Source organism: Cygnus olor, chromosome 1 (genome assembly GCF_009769625.2).
Source record: "Cygnus olor isolate bCygOlo1 chromosome 1, bCygOlo1.pri.v2, whole genome shotgun sequence".
Classification (NCBI taxonomy): domain Eukaryota; kingdom Metazoa; phylum Chordata; class Aves; order Anseriformes; family Anatidae; genus Cygnus; species Cygnus olor.
Window position 1 is genome coordinate 32285459 of NC_049169.1, and position 24294 is coordinate 32309752.

Sequence of the window (24294 nt, forward strand, 5' to 3'; positions counted from 1 at the left end):
CAGGAACACATAAAAAAGACAATTTCCATTCTGCATAACAGCCTAGGGGAAAGCCTATACATGTGGGAAGTGGAAAACCCAGTGGCACGTACCCTGAGCATCTCTTGGTAAGACTATTCCAGACAACAAAAAGCCTGGCTGAAGCCAAGTAAAATGGCATTTCTGAAGCTTCTAAATACAATCTGGAGTAACAGACTAGCTAAATAGTGGAGAACTTTTATATATTTTTTGTTATAGTAACAATCTCAAGGACAGCTGGAAAAAGCAGGCAGAAAAGCCTGCAGGGATCCCAGCAATTAACAAGATTCATTGGAGTGGAAGGAAATGAGAGGGCCAGTTTATTTATTGTTACCTTTATATAAAATTTACAGTGAACTAGTCAGACAAATCAATTTTTTAACAATGTAACAGCTTTTGCAGCAGAAACGTTAGAGATTTCATTATAGAAAAGTAGCTATTCTGTAATATCCAGTGAAACTGGAAAGTGAAGTGTACGTATACACAAATTTAGTTAAACCATCAAGCTAAGTATTTCCCTAGAACACAGACCTAAGGGATCCTCCACACTAGAGTCTGGAAGGAAACTACTGTATAACCTTGCCTGTCTCAGTGAATGAGAAGCAAATTTGCATTTGAGATTTATCCCTGTTAGAAGAACAGGGAGAAGAAGTTCCCAGCTTCTTCTTCTAAGAAGTTGCTAGCTTAGATGTTTTAAGAACACGCAGAACCACCTTTCATTCTCCTAGGGAGGTGAATAGCTCCAAAGGGGCCTTTCAACCTCAACCTCACATACATCACCAGGCAGTTATCACTCAAGCACACACAGCTATAGCTAGATTTTCACCTTGTTTTATTCGATCACACAGTAGTTACCTGGAGAACTTCTGTCAATGTACGTATACCCAGAAGATACAGTCTCTTTTCATGGTTTAACTTAGCTACCATAACCTTGCCGTTTTCTACATGAAAGTAGATCATGAAAGTAGAACTGAACATATTGCAGATCCGATATCTCACATGGAAAGCCCATTTATATTCCCCAAGCACACACAATCTCCTGGAATCCATGACAGTTAACTGTTGACTGCCCCAGGGGGTGGAAGCATTAGTTTAATCCAGAAAAAGCAGGTTTACACAGTTCACTGAACAGTGATTTAGTTCTTCTAGTGACAGAGGGCCACATGATGTGTCCTTCCTCCTCCCCTAACTCAACCGAGTATGTTCATGCACAACACCCTCTGTATACTTCCCAAGAGTTTAATGAAAACATTTTTATAAGCAAATCCAGTCTTCTGTGGCTGCACGGAGCCTTCCAGCAAGTCCACCTGTGTCACAAACCCAAACCAATGAAAAATTGACTGTTGCCTGTAAAAAGTAGCAATTCCATGAGGCTGCTGCCACCAGAACAATTTATCTGACAAATAGAATGCACTCAGGAAGCTGTCAGGAAAGGAGGCTACCAGACACAGGATGTGGGCAAAAGGCAGAACAGAGATTGCTGAACATCTTATGTCGAGGATGCTAAGCCGCCTGGGACATGCCTAGATGAAGGACAGTTCTTGTAGAATGGCTGGTCAAAAGAGCAGACACACACATACTCAGAGCCTACTGTTTCTGATAAACATTTTCTGCGACAGACCTTCAGCTGTACAATTCCCTTCCCCATATGTTTTCTCAGTTTCAAGTTTTATTAATTCTGCCTGTATTTGCTGATCTGTGCTGGTTCCCGGGTAGAAGAAGAGCGTCTCTGGAAGCAGAGATGCTAACAGATTGGGAAAAAACGCATTGGGAATATTTTGATGTCTAACGGTTGGGGGGGGTGGGGTGGGGGGCACAACTTAAGCCATCTTACTATTTTTTAATGAATTGTGCAATAGATAGTTATTTTGCCAAAACAGGCAAACAAGCAAGCAGAAATTTAGTCAGGGATAAAGGACCATCTTCAAGTACTATGGTCCGCTCTCTAATATATGTAAAAAAGATCTCTAGTGCCTACATGCAGGAAAACAAAGCTAAGAAGAGACAAGACAGCAAGAGTAAAAAGGTCTGCATCATCCACTCTGTGGCCAACAGAGCAAGACTGGGAAGACTTCAGGCAGCTGAGGATCAAACGTCACACAAGTCAAACAATTAAATAAAAAAAATAATAAAGAAACGGTCCTGCTTCTGAGCATACAGATTAGAGAAAAGCTAACAGGAAAATAAGCCAAAGTAAGAAAGACAAAAATTGCAATGAAATGAGGTCCATAGCAAAAGACTATGAAAAAGCCATAGCAAAAGAAGAAATAATCAGAGAGGAAAGCAGAGAAGAAAAAATAAAGAAAGATTCAAATGAAGATATTTTGTACTCCATTGCTATGTAGATCCTTACACTATAGAGGAGGTGGGGTTCAACCTACTTCCTAATATGTTTTCATTCTGTTTAGCTAAAAAAAATTAAACAAAAAAATTATCTTTTACTGAAGGTCATTCCTTATACCTAAGCTCATTTCGCGCTTGTGAGAGATAAAATAAGCGCAAGGGACTGTAGTGGTAGCACTGAAATTTGTTGTTGTTATGTTGCAGGGATTCAGGGCTCGAGGACTCACCTTGTATACCTATACGACAAGTGAAACCAGAACTATCAAGTAGAAGTCGTCAGGTCAGTCTATCAGCACTAATAAGACTTGGTTTGTCCAAACAAGAAGTGATTCTCTTGACACTTTAACACGACTTACTCCTTGTTTATGATGGAATCTCTACATTAGGAAGATAAAATCTATAGAAACTAGTATGTGGCTAAGATTTATAAATGTGACCTGAATGCTGGAAACTAATTTGCCTTTCAGATTTACAAGGTAACTTTTTTGAAGTGGCAGCCACTAAGTTAAAACATTAAGTTGCACTAGGGTAAACATATCTTTCAGTTACAAATGTGAAAAGTTCTTTTTGGGAAAAAAAAAAAAAAGAAAAAAATCACTAGTTTAACTCGCTGAAGCTACTAGTACCACACAGCACAAAACTGTGGAGGGCAGAATGATAAAGGGAAGGAGTACGTCACCTGCATGACAACTCCAAAGAAACTGTATGCTGACTATACTAGTGACAGTTTCTAACTCCTGCACAATTGATTTTTTAAACCAATTAGAATTTCATTAAAATAAATTCCAGAGCTGCCTACTTTCCCTAAAGAAAAGGACCATTGTAGTCATACATAGCAGACAGAATTGTTTTCAAAATCTCCCAAAAAGGTGATCCGGTGATCCCCAGTAATAAAAAATAAGTACAGCCTCTTGTACTGAGCAAATTCTGAAGATCCACGTCAGTTCATTTTTACATGGAGAATGGCAAGAATATAAGTTTGATGTGCAATAAAGGAGCTTCCTTGAACTCCTAAGGGAGGAAGAAATTTGTCGTGCAGACCTCACTACTCTGCAGAAGCTACATTAGAACACAGCAGCCCTGCCTTCCTGGACTACAGAAAGCTGATCTGCAAATCCATGCAAGAAAAATATTCACATGTACTCCTAACTTTTGCCAGTCACTTAGCATGTGACATTTCTCTATACCCCAGAGACTGCACACCCAAAGAAATGTTGGTTTCTTCCTTACTTAATTTCGCTTCTTACAGTAGAATCGCATCAAATACCTTTGGCATTTAGGCATTCTCCCAGTTCACAAAAACAAATTTTAGCTGTCTCCAGAGTCTGGCAACACATCCCTGACCTCCAAGGAAGAATACCAGGCTTCTCAAGAGACTAAACAATTTTTTCTATAGCATTCAGGATAAAAAGCAAAATAACTTCAAAAAGCTCCTTTTTTTTTTTTTTTTTCCTCCTGAGCCTACTGGTAACTGAAGGCTCATTCAAGTTAAAACTCATGATATCTGTCTCACATCTTGATACTTTACTCATTGGTATTTGTCAATCAACTTGTAGCCTATGTTCTTGAAAGTTAAATTAAGCATTTTTACCTCTGATTTTGCTGTCTGGATTATGTATGAGAGGTCACTTTAGTCCACATGAATCCAGTGACATCCTCAGCAGATCCTGTTTCCCATGTCTGTAGGAAGTTAAAGTTGACCAATGCAGTAAAAGCAAAAAAGATATAGAACTTAGGAAAATAAAGTGAAATTGAGTTTGAAGTTTCAAAAATTACTCTCAAGATGTAAGAAATATGCCTGTATGTGATCAGATGTTCAACGAGGCACCCAGGCCATCACTCCAAATGACCTTCTGCCTTTGACAGCCTCCCGAACTTCCCTAATTACAGGCTCCCTCCTGGCAATTACTACAGGCTCCCCGCTGACCTTCTAACCTCCCTCTGCCATTTGCATCCCTGAACCCAGGGCACGCTCTGAAATGTAACACAACAAAACTGCATACAGGGTGTCAGGAGCCATTAAGCAAAGCTCCACGGGTACTCTGGGCTGTACATGCTCTTGGCACACTCAGAAAAAGGCTCAGCTGAGGGTGAAAAGGGAAAGCAGAGTTTGACGGGGAGAACACAACCTGAGAATGCAAACAAGAGGAGAAGGAACTTGGGAACCAGCAGTGAAGCTGCCAATGCAGGCAGTGCAGAGGTTGGGGAAAGGCGCCTACAGGATACAGTGAGTGCAAGTACCTAGTTTAACTTCAGATCACTCTCAGGCAGATCTTCAGAGCAACTTTTAAGATTCCATTGTTAGCTTTCCTGGTTTTTTTTGTTTTGTTTTGTTTTGTTTTTTTCCTCCCTAAGTCCACATCCTTTTTTCATCCCTAGCTTTTACAGCATTGGTCTACTGCAACTGCCTCACAGATGCAAGTTTGGAAGATACAATTATACCTAATAATTCTAAGCAACCCCGTCTATTTTAATTTCTATACACCAAACCGAAGTTCAGCAAGGAAGAAAACGGATCCTAAGAAGAGACTGGATTTTACTTCAAATAAATATAATACAGGGTTGCTGAGTCACTACAGTCTAGTTTCTAGTAAGATGAGATATTTATTGTGAGATACCTCATCTGTAGTCCTTAAATCACTTAAATCTTTGCATTTATTCACAAAGCAGGGTGCAGTTCGATAAAAGAGAAATAACTGACTAGCCTATTTTTGCAGGTACATTTGCTGAATGCACAAAACAAACACATTTTAAAAACACTGGGGAAAAAAAAAAAAAAAAAAAAAAGATCTTTCCACTAACTTTTCTAGCCATGACAACAGTCCTTAAACATGAGGACAGCTGTACCCAGGAGTGCAGAATGTGTTCCAGGAAGACAAGATTTCACAGAAAAAGAAAATCCACCTGGCCTCTGTCCCCCTCCTTTTATGCCCATTCTTCTCTTCCAAAGAAATTAGCTCCCCTGGTAGTCATAGAATCATTAAGGTTGGAAAAGACCTTCAGGATCATCTGGTCCAACCATCTCCCTACCAAAGTCACCCACTAAACCATGCCCTAAGCACCACGTCCAACCGTTCCTTGAACACCCCCAGGGACAGTGACTCCACCACCTCCCTGGGCAACCCGTCCCAATGCCTGACCACGGATGAAGAACAGTAGGCTGAAAGCTCTAAGTGAGGTTAGGAGGATACTCTGTGCAGGTATCAGCAACATCTCCTCACCCTCATACAATCCGTCTTTGGGAGCTATGGTCATGTAGCACAAGTGCACCAGCCACCATGCAAGGCTCTGCTTCATCTTCTCAAAACCGTACCAGGTTCATTAGCAACGGAAAGGCGGCCACAACGCTGGGTTGTCACAGGCTGTGCTCCCCGAGGCTTTGTCTGCCTGGAAAAAGGTGAAACAAGCAGCAAGAGAAAGTCCTGCAAGCTCTGGGATAGCAAGGCCTTTGGTGGTGGTTCAGACAAGGAACTCGTAATGACAGCCAGGCAATGATGGAGGACATGAAGTCCAGCTGGAAGCTGTAGTGAAAGTTTACAAGGTTCATCTAGAAGAGGAAAAGGCTCGGTTTACTGGCATTCAAGGATTTACAAGTGGAAGAATGCATGGTACAGACCGTAGTACAACTGAAAGAGGGAAGAAGACAAGAGAAGTGAGACATTCGAATTACTATAGCAAAGAAGGTCTTGTACTGAAGAATTGAGAATCACAAAGTAGTAGGCAGTTGGGACAGCTTTGAAGTGTGGTAGGTACATGTTTTTCAGATAAATGATTTTCAGCACATGCAGCCCCTTCAAGCAATAAGAAGAGATTATTTGCAGGGAGAGGATTAAAACAGACAATAAAAGTCATGAAGAGAAGATTTTAAGCTTCTCATGTTTATTATAGAGTATGACACTATCCCCAGTCCCATGGTATATGAACGAACAAGAACATGAAAACCTATTTGCAATTATTTGTGATTCCTCCGCTTTTCTACTTCCCTTTGAGATAGGTGTACAACATACTGAGGGCTTTGGTATAGGTTCAAGTTGGGTTTTGTACAAAGCAGATGAACCAACGAGATCTGTTTGTAAAGAAAGATACTTAGGCAAAACTGTGGTGAATTCAGAATTAATGGTTTAGAATGCTTTCTTCTTCAGTGATTTCCACAGAATAGCCCAAGTCTACAGGCTTCAAACCCGAAGACAAGATGGCATTTATCCACATATCCAAGAATAAGCACTAGACAGCAGAGGTGTCTCTTGGAAGTACCATTTACTTCTGATCCTCTTTTCCACCACACGTATTGCCTTCTTTTAATATGCATCTCTCTCGCCCACATGCATCCAGCCAATTCCATTCTATCTTCTATATGCTACCAGAAAGAGACTAGAATATGATGCCACTAGATTTTTTCACTTCCCAGAAATAAGTCTTGCACCTTTACATTCCTCATCGGCTACAATAAAAACCTTGTCTCAACCTCAACTACCATTCACTGGAAAGTTTACAACATTGTATTTTTAAGGTGGGCAGCTATTTTAAAGCACTGCAAAGGAATGGCTGGTCTGGCAACCATTGTAGCTGTCACTCATCTGTCCTCAGTATTTCAATAAACAGTATTATGGTAAAGCACCAGATATCATGTCTTCACAGAATCATTTAGGTTGGAAGAGAGCTCCAAGATCACCTAGTCCAACCTCTGACCTAACACTAACAAGTCCTCCACTAAACCATATCACTAAGCTCCACATCTAAACGTCTTTTAAAGACCTCCAGGGATGGTGACTGAACCACTTTCCTGGGCAGCCCATTCCAATGCCTAACAACCCTTTCAGTAAACAAATTTTTTCCTAATATCCAACCTAAACCTCCCCTGACACAACTTTAGCCCATTCCCCCTCATCCTATCACCAGGCACGTGAGTCTTGTCTCTAGATACAAAACTATGAAATGCAGCAACACAGTACAATAGCTTTGACAGACAGCTGTGTGGTACTATTTCTTGATTATACCTTTGGAAAAAAAACACAAGGAATGCTATCAAAGTACGAGTAAAGAATGCATTTCAATAGAGTTTTGATTCCTTTGCTCAATTCAATTAAGGAAAGAAGCATTTTACAGTCACACTCCCAGTGAAGTCAATGCAAAACTTCCCATTCACTTTAACAGAAACACAATTAGAGAGCACTGCTGTGCATCTACTGGAACATGACACATGGCTACAGGGTGACTGAAAGCACATGAAGAAAAATACCAACGCTAGTTGTTCTCTCATCATCTCAAGCACCACTGTTTCTCACTCATAACCACATCACATCCATCTAGCTGCAAACACATAGCTGATGCCACCTCACAGCAGCATTTTACTAAAACAATAGCTTACTGAGTTTCTGATGCATGGTTTTTTCCCTCCGTTATAATGCCGTGAGTGTCAAGCGTTACATCAACCATCCTATCGCTGGCCAGCAACAGATCCTTTGAAAGCAGCGTTTGTACATCCCGCCAAAAGCGGCTCATCATGACCGCACGCTGCCAACGCCAAGACATTTCGCGACCAACTACTTGGAACGACGCCCGAGAACTTCCAGCTCGGCTCCGCGGCGAAGGCATCCCACTACACTTCTTTCAGGGAGGGAAAAGAGTGTGAATGGAGATACGAGGGAGCAACTGAGCCACTTACCAAGCCGCCGCAGATGCTGAAGACGGCCATGTGCGCCTCCTGCGCGTTGACGTGCCCGCGGTAGAAGCAGTGGCGCAGATCTGGGGTCTCCTGCTCCTGCAGGGCCCCGACGTGCACCGTGGTGTACTGAGCGGCAATGAAGGCAGCATCAGCGCTCAGGTTGAGCTGGAAGACCTGCCCGTAGGCAGCGAGCTGGTAGTGCGTCCGGAAAGCGGCGGGCTCCGGTGGATCCTCCAAGCTCCTTCTCCTCCTGCTGAAGTGATGTGTGTGAGGGAAAGCTTCGCCGAACTCATTCACCCGGACGGGCGTGACGATTTCGTAGGAGGACAGCCGCTTCACCAAGGTCTCTGCAACGGACAGACGGACACTCAGCCTCCCCGGGCAGCTCGGGAGCCACCTCCGCCCGCTCCCTGCCGGTGACAGGACGAGCCGCGGCGCTCTCCAGAAGCTTCCCTCCCGCTCCGCGGCCCCTTCCGCAGCCCCCCGGCACCCCCCGGCCGCCTCCTCCTTTGTTGCCGCTCCTTTACCTTGCCCGGGGTGGAAGCGGAGCCCCCGCGACCCGGCGCCGAGCAGGGCGAGGGGGCAGAGCACGGCCGTCAGCCACCCCGCCGCCCGCATGGCTCGCTCCGCCCGCGGCGCGCCCCGGGGCCGCTGCCTCAGCCGCTGCCACCGCTCGGCTCCCTCATGCCGCCCCCAGCTCCCTCTCCTCCTCCTCCTCCTCCTCCTCCTCCTCCTCCTCGGTGGGCGAGGGCGGCCCGGCCTTTCCCTCCTTCCCTCCCTCCCTCCCTCCGCCTTCCCTTGCCCCTGCCGCAGCCGCCGGAGGCGAGGCTGCCCAGCCGCCTTCAGGCGGGGGCCATCCCCGGAGCCGCGCTTCAAAGCGGGGCCCCGGGGCCCGGCCCGCCCCCGGGGCAGGCCGGGCCCAATGGCGGAGCGCAGCCGCCCGCCGCGCAGCGCCTCCTCCGCCCGCACCCCGCGGGGCGGCTGAGGGGGGACGGGGCCCGGCCGACCGGCGCGGAAAGGTGTCCCCGAAAGGGAAAAATGGGGCTTTTAGAGCAAACGCTAGTTGTGTTTATTTTTTTTTTTTTGAAGGAGAATCAGGGAGGCTGGCAGTGCCGAGTTCACCCTAAGAAGGGCAAAGGGAGCCCCGTGAGGTTAGGGGGTGGCCCATCAGCTTCTGTGGTTGCCCGCATGCACCCCGCTGACCACCTTTGAGGTACCTGTTTGAGATTTTGCTCACACCTGTAGGGCGAGGACCTCCTCACACACAGCTTTAAAGGAAGGGGATCTCGGCACAGAGCGCAGGCTGACACCGTGGTGTCAACAGACTCGACTTGTTTTTCTTTAATGCCGAATCCCCTGCTTATTCTGTCTGAGCAAAGTCTTCATAAAACTGCTTAAAGCAGCATTCAGGAAGGCCCTGCATCCATTATGTGGAGATTATGGACTATCAACCTTGCTGAAAATGGTTTGTTTGGAGACCGTACTAACAGTCACTATCAGCCAGAGGGCAGGAAGGTCCCCAGCCCACCCCATGCTCACATGTGTGGGTCACATCATTGTGTATCTTCTACAGCAGCACTTTGAGGTTGTCCCAGTGGCTCTTAGAGGCAGTGGGATGCCCGGGGTAAGGCAGAGTCATCTTGACCCCCACGCAGGACTTTGAGGAGCCCAGTGAGTCTGTTGAGTAAGGGCTACTCCAGGATCGATGGCCCCAGATAGCTCTAGCCCTTCCTCACACAAAGCCTATGCCAACCTAGTGCTAGCCACAACCCTTCAAAGGAGTGCAACCCCATCTGTGTTAATTATACAGTATTTATACTGTATATTATATGCTGTATAAATAATGTCAGTACTTATTAACAGCTTAATAACTAACGTTCTATACATTCATTATGTTGAGCAGCTTAATTAAATATTTTTTCAAAGTCTTCCTTCTTAAACTAGATTTGATCTTAGGTATTCCGGAAAGTTTGCTGATTACACTGCTGCTGCAACAGGGATTTAGCCACAGAAGTTCTCAGTTCTTCCTGTCAAAACTGCTCCTCTTTTCTCAGAATAACTAAATATTCCAGAAAAGGATGACAGGGAGAAGGTATTTTCACAGCCTCAAGAACAAAAACAGTTTTGCTGTGCAATACAAACAAGTTAAATATTGGATGCTGCAGCATTCAGCATTGCTGTCTAAGTTCTGTGGATGTAGCCCACATACATACAGATACATAAATCCTTTGCAGAAAATAGCTTTGCAGATTTTAAGACCACAAGGACATACTGGGCCAACCTTGTACATAACTCAGACTACAAAACTCCTTCAAATCAACTCTATTTTTTACAGTTGTGATTAAACCTATATCTTTGGGGTAAAAAAGTCTAGTCTTGCACTAAAAAATCTCCAAGCTGGAGAATTCATTTATCTGATGACCAATTACTGTTAAAAATGTATATGGAATGGAAGAATCATTTTCAGCTTCTGAAATCTAGATGAAAATATCAACAATGCTTATACCTATCGTGACTAAGGTTTGTAAGCTGGAAACTGGTCTAGTCAATGCAGACTGTGAGATCAATGCTCTCCAAAAAAAGTGCACTGTACATACAACTTTTTTTCTTTTTTCCCCCAAATATTCCTTTTGTCTTCTCTTTATAAAGTGCTTTGTCTCAACCTTTTCTGGTCTCCTTCAACAAATAGTAAGTCAGGCTGCACCTCCTAGGTGGGCCCAATAAAGTGCCTCTGCTAAATTTTAAATCAGGCTGTGTGAATAAATCTTCATCAGATCATATGAAACAGCATTCGAAAAGTGGAGAAAAGAGGTCCATATGCTGCTTTAAAATGTAGTGACTTGACCGGTACTTAAGCCAGCGTCTTTGTGGGCACCAAGGTTCCAGAAAAAGGCGAAGACACAATTCTCTTTAGTATTGATAGTTACTAATTGGAAGCCATACTAATTCGGCCACCATTACCAATGTTGGCACTGCTGGGAAGAGTATGGCCATGTGTGTCAGAAGTACCATCTTGTTTGCAAGCTCCTTCAACTCAGTGCCATCAAGATGGCGCTAATTGTATGGCTGGAAGTGTCTGCACAGGTGGAACAGAGCTTGTCAAACCTCTTCATCTGTTCTTACCGGCATGCAGGAGGAGTCAATGACAGTTCTGTCATAGGAAAAATGGCCTCAGGAATGGCCTTTGAGCTTGAAGTTCCTCTTATGTCTTCATGCTGTTTTGCAATCTAGTTCACTTGTTACTGTAGGAATCTTGTAAGATGGAAACGGAGTCGGAGGCATGCTTTCTTCTCCTGAAGAATGGATGAGATGATCAGGCTTTGAATGAAGGTGAGTGGTAGAGGAAGAACCTTCATTGCTCAAGTCAGATTTCCTCTGTTGGAGTCCAGGATTGTAGAAGAGGTATCTGGATTGTTCCAAAGCATATTGGTATTTTTGTCTGGCACAATCTTGAGAATATTGAGTCTTGTTGGAAATTTAGAGTAGTATGTATTTCCAGTATTTTAGAAAAGGCAACATTTACTTCAAAATGTGAATGTTTCAGAAATGATAACTACTTATCTTAGATACCGTTTAACACGCTTAACTTTTCCTGTATTCGCCATTAGAATGGAACATTTCTATAGTAAATATGGAAGGTCCATTTCTGTCTAAAGATGGACTTCTTAGAGCAATTTAGAATTCACAACATTTATTTAGATTGCCAAAAGTTGTTTGAGTAGTTCCTGGTACTGCCATGGGACTATTGCTAAAAATCCAGTGCCAGTTGGACCGATTTTTTCAATTATTTTTTCAAATTTTTGTCTTAAAGAAAAAATAAATTTCAAAAAGTGGCCAGATTATACAGTCACCTTTTCCAGACGTCTGGTGATTTAGATCATGCCAAGCATTCAAATCTAAACCCTTTTTGTATGTAGAAGCCATGTCTTTCTCAGAAACCACTGAACACTGTATTTAACAAAAAGAGAAGCCCTACAGATATTATGCACAAGGCTGATTTTCAATCACAAGATGGGTTAGTTGTGCAGAGCAAAGGAGAAAGAGAAGGATTTTTTGAGGCAGTTGTAGTAGTATTCATGTTACCTGAATGGCTTTGGGCAATAAGCTGCGGTCATTCAACCTGACCTCTGCCCATATGGCATCAGTTTGAGTCTTGTGACAAGTAAATATAACCCTGTATATCAAAGGAAGGGGTATATTTTTATTAAGAGGAAACATAAGTGCATCAGAAAATTCACAAGGCATAGACATAGTGTGTTTGCTATGACATTAAGAGGTATAATGGTGAGGCACGAGGATGAAACAAAGTTGGAGAATTACAGAAGCTTTTTTAAGGAACAACTGCAGAAATACATAATGAAAGAGTGAGTTGAAAAATAGGATTGGTTTTAGAATAATTGGTGACAGCCCTACAGGATCTGCTGTCTGCAAAAGAAAGAACCGATGAGGGGCCGGGCAGTCAATGGCAGCCTACGCTACAGCAACCTTGGCTGCAGATGGAGGCTTTTGGATACTGGGGAGAGCCTGGAAAAAGTAGACTTCAGGAGAAAAACTTTCATTTTGTTCAGAAAACAGGCAGGTGGGATCTAGGTTGCCCTCCCTGGCAAAGAAGACCAGAAAAGCTGTTCAATGGACAAGAACAACTTCTCAAAGCACAAGAACTATTCATCCCTGTCTATAAAGAAAACAGGCAGGTTTAGCAGGCTGCCAGCATGGCTGATGGGGACGTCCTGACTGAACTCAAAAGCAAATAAATAAATAAATGAAAGCCTACAGAAAGTCACAACGAACTACCCCTAATGAATATGGAAGCACCACCCAGGCACACAAAATTAAGAAGGCCCAAGCTTGGCTGGAACTGAAACAAGCGGAGGAATGAAGTTTGCTTTGCCTGGAAAGGAGAAGGCTAAGGAGTATCTAGTTGTGTCAAGCACCTGATGGAGAGGTATAGGGAAGACAGAGCCAGGTGCTTCTCACAGGTGCACACTTAAACAATTAAAAAGCAATGGTCAGAAATTGCAGCAAGGGAAGTTCCAACTGGATATATGGAAAAAAAAAAAAAGCTATAAATGAGGGGTTGAGTGCTGGAACAAGGACCCAGAGAGGCTGTGCAATCTCCATCCTTGTAGATACTTGAAATTCAGCGGGACAAGAAGTCACCGAGCAACTTGATCTGACTTTGAAATTAGCTTTGAGCAGGACCTTGGGCTAGATGACCACCAGAGGCTCCTTCCTGCCCAAATAAATCTTTGATTCTATTAAACACATTTAAAAGGATCCTGGAGAAATCCATAGAGACCAAAGTGCCTTCACTTTGGAAAAAGAGAATCATTAGCCCTATTGAAAGAACAGAGATATGAGGGAAAAAAGCAGGAGAAAAGCTACAAAGAAATGGAACAAATAGAAAGGAGAAGCAACTGAAAATATTTGGCATGTTATCAAGGCTGGAAGTTGCAGATGGGTAAAGCTCCCGCTAAGGCCATGGGACTGTGCTGGTTTACAACTGCAAACACAGTCCTCAGAGATGTAATGTATTCCGACTTAATTAAATCTGCGCTGACATTAAAGCTTGCTATTGAACAGTTGCCTTTAAAACGCCTCCTACATTAGTGAAATAAATCCATCTATTTACACTGTTTATTCTTTTCACTTATCTCTTTCAGTGGAAATGTTTGGAATGAAGCGTGTTGTGCCAATTACTTTGCAAATGAATGAAATACAAGGATATTGTGTGCTCTCTGAAACCACTTGCTTTCCTCTGGGTTTCAGTGGGACTGCATGGACCAAATGAATCGCAATTATGTCATGATTATTCAAATATTTGCAGTGTACACTTAACGCACTGCAGCAGATAAGGCTTTCCAGATAAAAGAGTGGGATTTGTAAAAATGCACATTTAGTGGTTAATGAATTTCCTCCTTAGCTCCAGTACATTCTACCACAGATTAGCTATTAAATCATTCTGGCTGTCCTTGCCTCCGCTTTTTTAAAGTGGTCTTTTGTAAGCGGTTTGACTGAAAATCATAACGTGGAAGATAGTAGCAGGATAAAAGCCTGTTGTTTAGAAAAGGCAAAGGCTGCATTTAAGTGAAATTGTTATTAAAAACAAGATAGATGAACAAATTTTATTCGGAGAAGGAGACTATATGAAGTATGTATTCTACATCCTCATTACTATACCTTGGCATTTTTCTGTCTCGTGAAGTACAATTTAAATCAATCCTCCAGGCTTTTTATTTACCGTTCTCGTCAAGAGACAAAGCCCGTTGCACTAATCTGCTCAGTCACTTCTTGTGTTCATCACCTTGACTGATGCTTGTCCTGAGAAGTCCCAGAGGTTATATTTGTACTGTGATAGGACATACACCATGGAGGCACCCGATCCCTGGCACCAGCTCAGGAGTGGCTTGAGTCCCCCTTGCTCGAGGCCAATGAGGCCACTGTCACCGGGAGCGGGCTGGCCGTGCCCAGACACTCAGCACTGAAGGGAGCACTGTTCAGTGCCACAGCTCTGCTGTGCCCAGTTGAATGGAGACGTCTGTCTGGGTGGATTCATGCAGGTGACTTGTGCGTGGTGACAGCTGGGCTCTTCTGCGTGCCCAGCCACTGCCACTGCAGGCAGCTTTGGCTTCTCCAGTGAGACTTGGAGCTGGCAGCATCATCCATCAGAACACCATCAGAGCCACTTAGCAAGGTCTCTGGGCGTGCTCCAAATAACTTTAAGCCCACGTTAGTCTGATTCTCCACCCTGCTTTCTCCTCCTTAGGCACACACCATGCCATCCTGCCCAGCCCTGCTGACCCCTTGCAAAGGGCTGCCCACCCACCAGCCCAGCTGCAGCTCCAGGGCTGCGCGAGGGCATCTGTCTAGGAGACCCCACAGTACAGGAGGACAACATAGAGGTCACAATGAAATATTGGCACTGACGCAAGTAAAATAGAGGCTAAATTGCCTTAGGGTCTTAATAAAGGGCCTAAGTTTATTAAAAATGTGCCCTGGATAACAGAGCTCTAGGGTCTTCTCTAGTCTTGGGAGCAGGATGCCAAGATCTGTGAGATTTGAGCAGTGTATAAGTATGGGTGAGGGTGTGAGGACAGCAGGGGTGCTGCTGGAGAAGCTCATAGGTAAGTCAGGAGACTTACCCTGGCATGGTCTGATCCTCCCTCCCTGGAGGGACTGTGACTTCCACCAGCCTGGCAACCCAGGAGGGCACTACTCTGTGTGCGGTGCGGGTGCTGAGGACACCAGGGTACTGAGGAGCAATTCAATGTGAGCGTGTAGATGAGCCCACAAACCCAGAGAATTTAACAGGAGAGAAATTAGAGCCCCAGTAGTGTGCCGTGATCGTATAGTGGTTAGTACTCTGCGTTGTGGCCGCAGCAACCTCGGTTCGAATCCGAGTCACGGCATCGCCCCGGCGGTACCACGGCACACGGGCTCTGACAGTTTTTGCCCAGGAAAGTGGTTCAGTCACCATCCCTGGAGGTCTTTAAAAGACGTTTAGATGTAGGGCTTAGTGATATGGTTTAGTGGAGGACTTGTTAGTGTTAGGTCAGAGGTTGGACTAGATGATCTTGGAGGTCTCTTCCAACCTAGATGATTCTGTGATTCTGTGAAATCAATGAAATTTTATAGAGTCCAGTAGAAATTTATAGGTGTTTTGAACAATATTACAAATTATTTCAACAGATTGATGCAATAATCTGTTTCATTCTTAGCATGTTTCAAAAGATTTTCAGATGGTGGGGTTTGCCCTATGGTATATATGCATTTCTGTTATTATCCATGTTAACAATGTATAATAGTTGTGCAACAGTGATCACTTACTCCAAGGTTAATGTCTGCACATTTACTCTTCCCTTAATCAAAGGTAAGTGGAAGTTCATTACTCTTATGTTATTTAACATGCAGCCTTTTGCCAAGTTTCATCGTGTGAAATACAGGCTTACATAGTGACTGCCATAGTGATAAGACATGCCATACTGTGTAATTGGAACTGGTTTCCCATAGCTTTTATTGGGATCTTGCATTACTTTTGATGGGAATAATTTTGCAGTATTGTCTTTTGACAATTTGAGAAAATGAAATGCTGTCTTACTGGTAAAATTATTATTTGCAAATAATTAAATATATGCCAGACAGTCATAGCTACTAATTTAAAGACTGATTCAAATAGGTTCTTTGTATTACAGGTGAAGACAGGCACTTTGATATCATTACAAATCAGCTGGGAAGGAAAGTGAAGAAGCGTGTGCCAGCTACATGGTATCACACCCTGGGTTGTGCAATCACCGTGGAAGTACATGGGCTCAGTGTCCCGGGACAGGAGCTGGCAGACAGCTCTGTGCTTTCTGCTAACCCCGGGGCAGGAATCCTGCTCTGAACCTCACCCCGTCTTGGAGCTCCGTCAGCACAGTGCACCTGTCACTATCAGCCGGAGGAATTTCAGCTTTCCAGGCCAGACAAGTGTAGGTCACCGCGTACTCATGGAGGTGAGTGCATAAGAAAAAAAACTTCCAACCTGAGGTTCACGAGTGACCCCACACAAATCATTCAGAAAAATAAGAATTTCTGTAGTGTGAAGACAAAAGCATGTGCACTCTGCCAAAAATGCAAGTTTTTTTTATTTTTTTTTCAGTCACAAGAACACTGCAGCTGTTACTTTGGCTCAAGAGAAAGTATTCCTACACTAAGGAGACATAGCCCCCAATTCATCTCTCGTATCAACCCTGTTAGTTATGCAAGGGATAATTTGGCTCACATAGCACTGTCCTAGCTACCAAGCCTTTTCAAGAGTCTCACTCTGGGCAACACCCTAAAAGTACTCCACAAGAGAATGTAGCTTTAATATTGCAAGACACTACCAACAGTCATATCATGTGAACATCAAATTGCTAATAGCAACTGAAAAAGCTCCTCATTGTGGTAATTTAAACCAGTGCTTGAATGTGTTATCCTGCAGTGTTATTTCGCACCCTCTAGAAATGCTGTCTTTAGCAGGAATTAGACTCCTCAAAGTCGAAAGTTTGTGTTAAAAGTCCACATGAGAGAACTGCACAAAGAGAAAGATTCAGAAGCATCTGAAGTGAATTCACTGTGCTACTATGGCTGTACAGAGAAATAAAAAAGGTTAGTAAGAGCATATCACTAGGGCTACAACAGTATCATCAGACAGCCTCATATCACTGTGTTGCGATTCGGAGAGGCTGTGAGCTTCTTTTGCACTAACTTCACTGTTCTGACATTATATTACAGCAACATCTCAGATTCATGGACCTTAGTTGTGTCTCGCTGGGCAAGATGTTGTCATTCAATATTAGAATACCATTCGTATATTAGAATATATAATTCTGAGTACACAATTGCTGAAGACAAAGGGAGGGTGAAATTTTCTATAGCATTAACAGACCATTCATGGAGACAGTATGTGCTTCACGCCTTGCAAGAAACTTCTAGGAACAGAGTTGTTAGCTCTCTGCCAGGTGACAGTCACTGAATTGGCACACCACCAGCTACCATCTTCATTCTGTTCATTCAGATACATGGTTTTTTAACCTCTCCTCATACACTATTTTTCCGAGTTGAAGAGTCACAAGAAAAACTGACTACCAGGACAAAGGATGGATGAGGGCTCCAGTGGCAAAACAATAAAAAACTGTATGTGTGGAACTGTGTTTATTGTATCTGGTCTGTACACACTCAATATTGAAAGCTGAGTTATGGGTAGAGGAACCCTCCTTTTATAAAAGGAGTGTTTTTCCTTGATAGAAACATCATATATGCTTTTAATAGTTTGTCGTGTTTGTTGTTGTTGTTGTTGTTGTTGTTTTTCTCCAGTATGTATACTAAGACATTTTCTCCAGTATGTACACTAAGACGCTTACCAAAATTAATTAATTTCAGTTACTTCAGTCACTCTGGTTTGGAATCCATTATTTTGTAAGGCTTGGAAATATTGTATCTCTGTCTTTATTAAATCTGAAGAGTTACCTCCCAATAGTCAGGTTGTATGTGCTGTCTTTGCAGAAGGCAGTGATGCCCCAACTGGACTAATTGATTACAAATTCAAGGGGAATACACTGAGATTTTTATTTTGATAAACAAATTTCCATTCACTAGATGATTTTGCTGAATTTAGTTTTAGATTTACAAAACTAATGAAGGATGAGAGCTTTTTTATCCCAGCCATCAGTTGCAGAATTGATCTAAGGGAAAGCCCAGGTTTAATCCTGTTTCATCCAAAGGAGATTTGATCTGATGTTTCCATTAGCTATGCAGTAGAGTAAGCTGGGCATGCTTGTAACCCATTTTCTTGATGATGTTCCACTATATATTTTCCACATACTTTCCATTTTGCTAGCGGAAAATCTGTTACAGTATAGCAGTTAGATCAGCTTTCTGTAGCATGGTTTCATATCTCGTTATGGCAGCGACAGAAAATAAACTCCAGGATCCTGCATCATTCTTGTTGAGGTCTGTAAGCCTGGGGTTATGGAGTGGAACTTCTTTCCTTATATCTGGAGTCCCCTGCTTTACTTCTGAAAGCTTGAAGGAAGTGGCATCAAAATAGAAGCTTTTCCAGATTTCCCTTTTACATTCTCTAGTCAAGAATGTCAGGAAAATATTTAGATCAGGTCTGAACAAAGGAATTAAAATAAAAATTTGTTTCAGCCCCTGAACAAAAAGCTAATAGTTGTGTATACTGCCACACAGGACCCGAAATATTTTCCTTTAATGTTTAGATTTGTGAACAGATTTGAGGATGGACAGGTCACAAAGTGCAAAAAATGTTTAAATGGTGGGATTTGGGTATTTTGGTATTTTGGTACAAGGATGCTTTCCTCAGTGCTTCAAAAAGTGATTTATTAAGAGCTTATGTTATTTTTCTGAGATGCCACTGTTCAACTTGATGTAAGATTTATAAAGTCACTTCCAACAAGTGAGAGGTACAAAGCCAGGGCATTTCACTAAAACCAGTGTTCAGAGTGTTTGTGCTTCTGTAACTAGGACACAAACTTTAACATTAGTGACTAGCAAAATCCAAATACCTATTACTGACAACCTAACTTTCCTGCCAAACAAAGGGGTTTGTGTTGTAGATCCTGTTTGCTAAGCCCTAAATGTTCACCAGAACATTTGATTTAAGAACTTGGAGAGTCACAAAATGGACAATATTTGGGTCAGTTGTAAACCACTTTGAATTTGAGCTATCTAGCAACAAGACACTTTCACTCCCTCTTTTTTCCTTCCTAAGACCAGTTCCCTCTTCTTTTAAACATTTTCATTTCTAAAACCAAAGATATATTAAGCTTCTGTACTCAATAATGTATTTGTTATTAAAGAATGAGCAACCCCAAGTAGGTCCACTGTGATTTTAGCATTACTCTCCCACACATGCACAATGATAAGCTCTTTTATGACACTTTTAAACAATTATGAGCAGTCTTATTCAATAGATAATAAAAGTCTGAGAGCATTTCTTATTGTGAATTTGACTGCCTACAGAAATAAAACTGTTAAATTGCACCTTTGCCAAACAAGAGCAACTGTGCCTTTGGCTAATTGCCTATTCTTGAAACTTATGAAATTTGTTAGATACTCTTGAAACTTTGTTTAGTGCTAGTTATTCTTGAAAACACATCCTAGCATAGAGATATCAGTCAAGATCTTTACTACTACCCCATCCTCTGATCATCTCAAACTACAGAAGACAATGCGCCATTTATGTGCACAGAAAACGTGAATTAAATGTTTATAGACAAACTGCATGTTTTCCACTTCTGGTTTATCCTATCGAGAAAAGGCTTTTCAATGTTAATAAAATAAGGTTTTCTTAAAAGTTGCAATGGAGATACGCTGACATACAGATCTGTGCATTGTGTAATACAACTCACAGAATTATCCAACCGCATGTAAACCATTTACACGGAAAATTGCTTTGCTGAAATGCACACTTCCTTCTGGACACAAAACTACCTCTATGTTTAAATAGAGAGTTACCTGTAAATCAGCCGTTCTCTAAGACTGGCCACATTAAATCAGTGTGCATGTGGAGGTATGTCACGTTTGCGTTCTTGTAAACTATTCAGACAAAAAGAGTAGTTATGGTAATTTCTAAGTGGCTACCCTACTTCTGTTTCTGGAGTACCTGGACAGTCTACATCCTACTTTATAAATAATGAGATTTTATTATTACAGGTACTGTGCCATCCTCTGTGGCTTGACATCTTGTAGCCAAGTAACCCAATGCAAAACAAGTACCAACTGATTAAAAAAAAAAAAAAAAGTAGAAGATCTAAAGTAAATTCAATACTTGGATTTGGTAGGGAACCAAAGTAAATTAAGAGATAGGAAAGCATAATTCTTAAAATCTGGATCATCAGAGTCCAATTTTTTTAATTCAATGCAGCCTTTTGAACTAGCTAAAATTTTCAGAAGAATCCTGGGGAAACACCTAGATTAAAATACCATTTACAGAAAGAGTTATAATCTTGTCACCAGTATTCAAAAACATCAGCTGAATTCCAGCTGTATCCCATCCAGCAGGTGGTAGAAGGAAATAGTGCCTTATCTGATACAGTGATCCCAAGTCAGCAGATGGTGGCATCACTCAGACTTTTAATAAAAAACAAATCAGCCTCATCAGGAAGATTAACAACAAATAGAGAAAAACACCATACCTCCTTAATATGTGTTACTGATTCATTTCACAAGTATTTCAACCAGTTGCAGTAAGTCAGAAGCATGTAAGAAATGAGGGAGCTGTCTTGATTAATACAATAAAGTCAGTATACATATCAGTATTGTTTGTTTATTTTTGGGTTTCAGGTTTGATACTGATTCTACTATTTGCACTTTAAAATGAGTGCAAAGATACTGTGAAGTCTCCATTACTCCATGATCCCTCTGTCTTTTTACTCAGTGGGTCTGTCTGCACACAGTCTGCAAAGTGCCTGCAAACTTCTCTGTTCCCATAGGGTCACCAATGACGTCCTGGTTACACTCCTCTTCCTACATTCACTGCACTCCAGGCCATCAATAAGAAAATGTTACTTTAAAATATGCAATCATATTTCTTTGGTGAGGTAATGTCATGTGCTCTGTTATTCCCCTTTTCTAAACAATATTTTCATTTATACAGTTTATGATTTTTTTTCTCCTAACTTCCTTTCAGTTCATTTACTGGGCCACCCTTTCAGTACATATCCTCACAGAGAAATAGATTTTAAAAATGCAGCAGGTATACCTATAACAGTTCTTTATGCATAACGCATTTTCTAAGAAATATAGCTTTGTTTTCAATAGTCAAGTTCCCTTAAACTTCTGTTTCTAGAGGATTTTGCTGCTAAATATACTCTTTTTTAACAAATGTATTCATGCACACACACTGTTCTCACAGCTGACTCTAGGCTGTACATTATGTTTAGTGTTAAATGGTTTTTAATACTCATAACTTGTGGTCATTGAATACAGTCTTTCTGGTGTTGAAACACTTTACATGCAATTTTCTCAAAAGCATGCTAGGGAAGTTTACGTTCTCGATTTGCTACGAGATAACTACTGATAATACATGGAAACTTCTACAGCTTTCAGCAGCCTGCTTTGACACACGCCGCTTGCATGAGTGAATGCCCCAACAATTTGCTCTTGTGTGCGCGCAGTAATGCATTATATAATACTGTAGGCACAGTAAAAGGCTCGCTCAGAAATATGGCCAGCACATTATGTATCTGGAAGTAGAAACTAACCCGTGTTGCTTACACAATACTACTATTATTACTGTATCTCATTCCTTGTTGGAAAATAATTATCTGCTTCCACACTCAGTGAATATCAAACTTTCCCGTGCATTGCAGTATGCTTGCTTATTGAATTTGTCTGATACCAGTTTGTTGCAGTTTACAGGCAGACATGTAATACCTTGCAGAGGGACACTAAAATATAATTACCTGTGTCTTTCCTCGTGTTTTTTAAAGATGAAAACGATTAGCAGCAATGACCGACTATGGCGAACTGTTAGACAACCAGAATCTACCTGACCCTTCATTCCTTTCAAATAGGTGATAAAATATCTAAAACTTGATCTGCATAACCATAGAAAAAAAATCCAACATGGCAACAGATATATTCCTTGCCTGACATACTAAATCTGAATATATTAGGTAGATTTTTCATGGTCTTTTTGAAAAACCTTTATGAAAAAATTAAATGATGTTGGATTTCTTTTTTAAACTGTAATTTCTGCAGGTAGTATTATTGTGTTAAGTACTCTGTGGGCTTCAGCTTATATACTTTTGACTTTTTGTCATATTGGTGGATGTCATAAAAGTGGAGGGAGCAGCAGAAGGCTTCAAATTTAAATGAAAGACCCTAAAGCTAGAGAATTAGAAAATAGCATCCTTTTACAAGAAGGGTTTAAAAGTAGAAGTGGACTGAATGTCACACATCCAAACAGGGTCCTGGCCAAGGAAAGAGCCCAGCAGGAGATGAAAGGGAAGATCTCCTCCTGCAGCATTTGGCCCAGTGATCTGACAGAAAGCCGAGTGAGGAAGGGTGACACCAGGGTGGAGGTGACAAGAGGCAAAGAGCCACCAACCATTCATGTCAAGGGCCGGAGGGCAGGAGTCCAAGCACGGCCACAGGACACTTGCCTTGCCCTTACTGGCAGGCCGAGCAGGCTAAGCACAGCAAGCATCTCTTTCCTAATTCTTGGGGACCTAAAACATGTACCTGTGCTGTGTTAGTATTTGGAGCTTGCTGGGTTTGTTGCTGGCAAATACTCAGAAAGGTAAGCTTCTGGAGGTGAAAGCGTTTGTGTGGAGCCGAGGAGCTACGGATACTCATGTAAATGAATACTCAGAGGTATTTCTGCAGTGAAAATCTCCTGGCATTTTGAAAGCTTGCTGTGCTTAGAGACCAACACAGAGAAGGGATGTGTGACCGTGTACACCAGGAGCAGCTGATTCCCTGCCAGACCCAAGCACTCCCTGTTGTCCTCTCGTACCTCTCCTGTGTGCCCAGAAGCAGAGAGGGAAAACCCTCACGCGGGGTGACCAGAGAGCAGCAACCAGAGCGAGCGCTGTGTGGCACACACCTCTCAGAAAGGCTTTGGTGCATGGACATGAAGCTGCAGGGCCAGCTAAGAGGAGTGGGAATGAGCAGCAGCTCTGAGACCCAGCCAGAGGGGGCTGTGCTGGGTTAAGGGGCACGTAGCAGCCAGGACTCATGGCACCATTCAAGAAGTCCTCGCGTTTCCCTCAGGCTCTCTACAGGACACATCCAAAAACAACGGGCTATTCTCAGCACCCTCTGGTAGAAATACCGACCACATGATCTCCACGCAATGCAAATAGATATATTTTCCTACATCACTGCTGTTGTAGGTTGGTTTTTTTAATTTAAATTTTAAAACCTTAATCCTTAAAGAGAGCTACATCATAAAAAATAGAAATGCAGAGCAAACGGCTTGTTACCTCTGAATGTTGATATTAAACCTCCGCTTTATTAATATCTCCTTTTATCCAGCCATTTTAGTGCAGGGAGGGAGATTACCTTGATTGCTCTAGCTTCAGCTGTATCCAAGTCTGACCTGCAGTTCAAATCTGCTCCTGCTGGGGTATGCCAAAAGGCACCTGAATAAGAGCAGCTGAAATATGAATGTTAGGAATTAAACTTTTTAGCAAAATTTGCCATGTACTAAGCGAGCCCAAAGCAAGGAAGACTAAACGTGAAGCTGCAAGTGACACCTACAAGGGTGGCAGAGGACTGCATTTTGGTCACAGACCCAGGTCATACCCTGTCCCTCCTCTAAAGCCCAGAAGTGCTCACTCGCCTGAGGGCTTCAGATCACCTAACTGGGCAGACATATCCCATTTCACTCCCTGCTTGTGCTTTCTGGAGCAAGCAGGAATTATAAATAGGTGTTACCGTAAACCTCACCCCTTGCTCTGGATTTTGGATAGTAGGCCGGATCCAGCTGCACAAGAAGAAATTTTACGGGGTCAGTGCAGCTCCTGGCAACATCAGCAGGACTTCTGCAACTAATGTTGAGGACAAGGGAATGACTGAAGTGTGAAATGACCCTAAGGGCACCTGTGTATTTTTCAGAATAATAATGTATTTTTGCTTGAACACGAAGAGTATCAAATGTACCAGTTACATAAGTAGATATAGCTCTACCAAAGCAGCAAATTTTGGTCATTGTTTAAAAATTAATTCCATCCTTCCTAACTATCCAACATTTACTTCTACTACAAATTAAAAACGTA

At 42.3% G+C, this 24294-nt stretch overlaps 1 protein-coding gene and 1 non-coding gene across 3 annotated transcripts in view; one reads left to right on the plus strand and one right to left on the minus strand.

The window, feature by feature from the left end:
- The window catches only part of ADAMTS20 (ADAM metallopeptidase with thrombospondin type 1 motif 20), a 96535-nt gene extending 87569 nt beyond the window's left edge, over nt 1-8966 (minus strand). For both annotated transcript variants that reach the window (XM_040551494.1, XM_040551486.1), the window contains exons 1-2: nt 8554-8966; nt 8027-8373 (exon numbers count right to left, since the gene is read on the minus strand). In XM_040551494.1, coding sequence (XP_040407428.1) covers nt 8027-8373; nt 8554-8644 — 438 coding nt within the window. In that variant the 5' untranslated portion in view covers nt 8645-8966. The remainder of the gene's footprint in view (nt 1-8026; nt 8374-8553) is intronic.
- A 6397-nt stretch (nt 8967-15363) lies between these two features.
- On the plus strand, nt 15364-15435 carry TRNAH-GUG. Its single transcript has one exon. It is a non-coding gene; the product is annotated as a tRNA-His (tRNA).
- The last annotated feature ends 8859 nt before the right edge of the window (nt 15436-24294 follow it).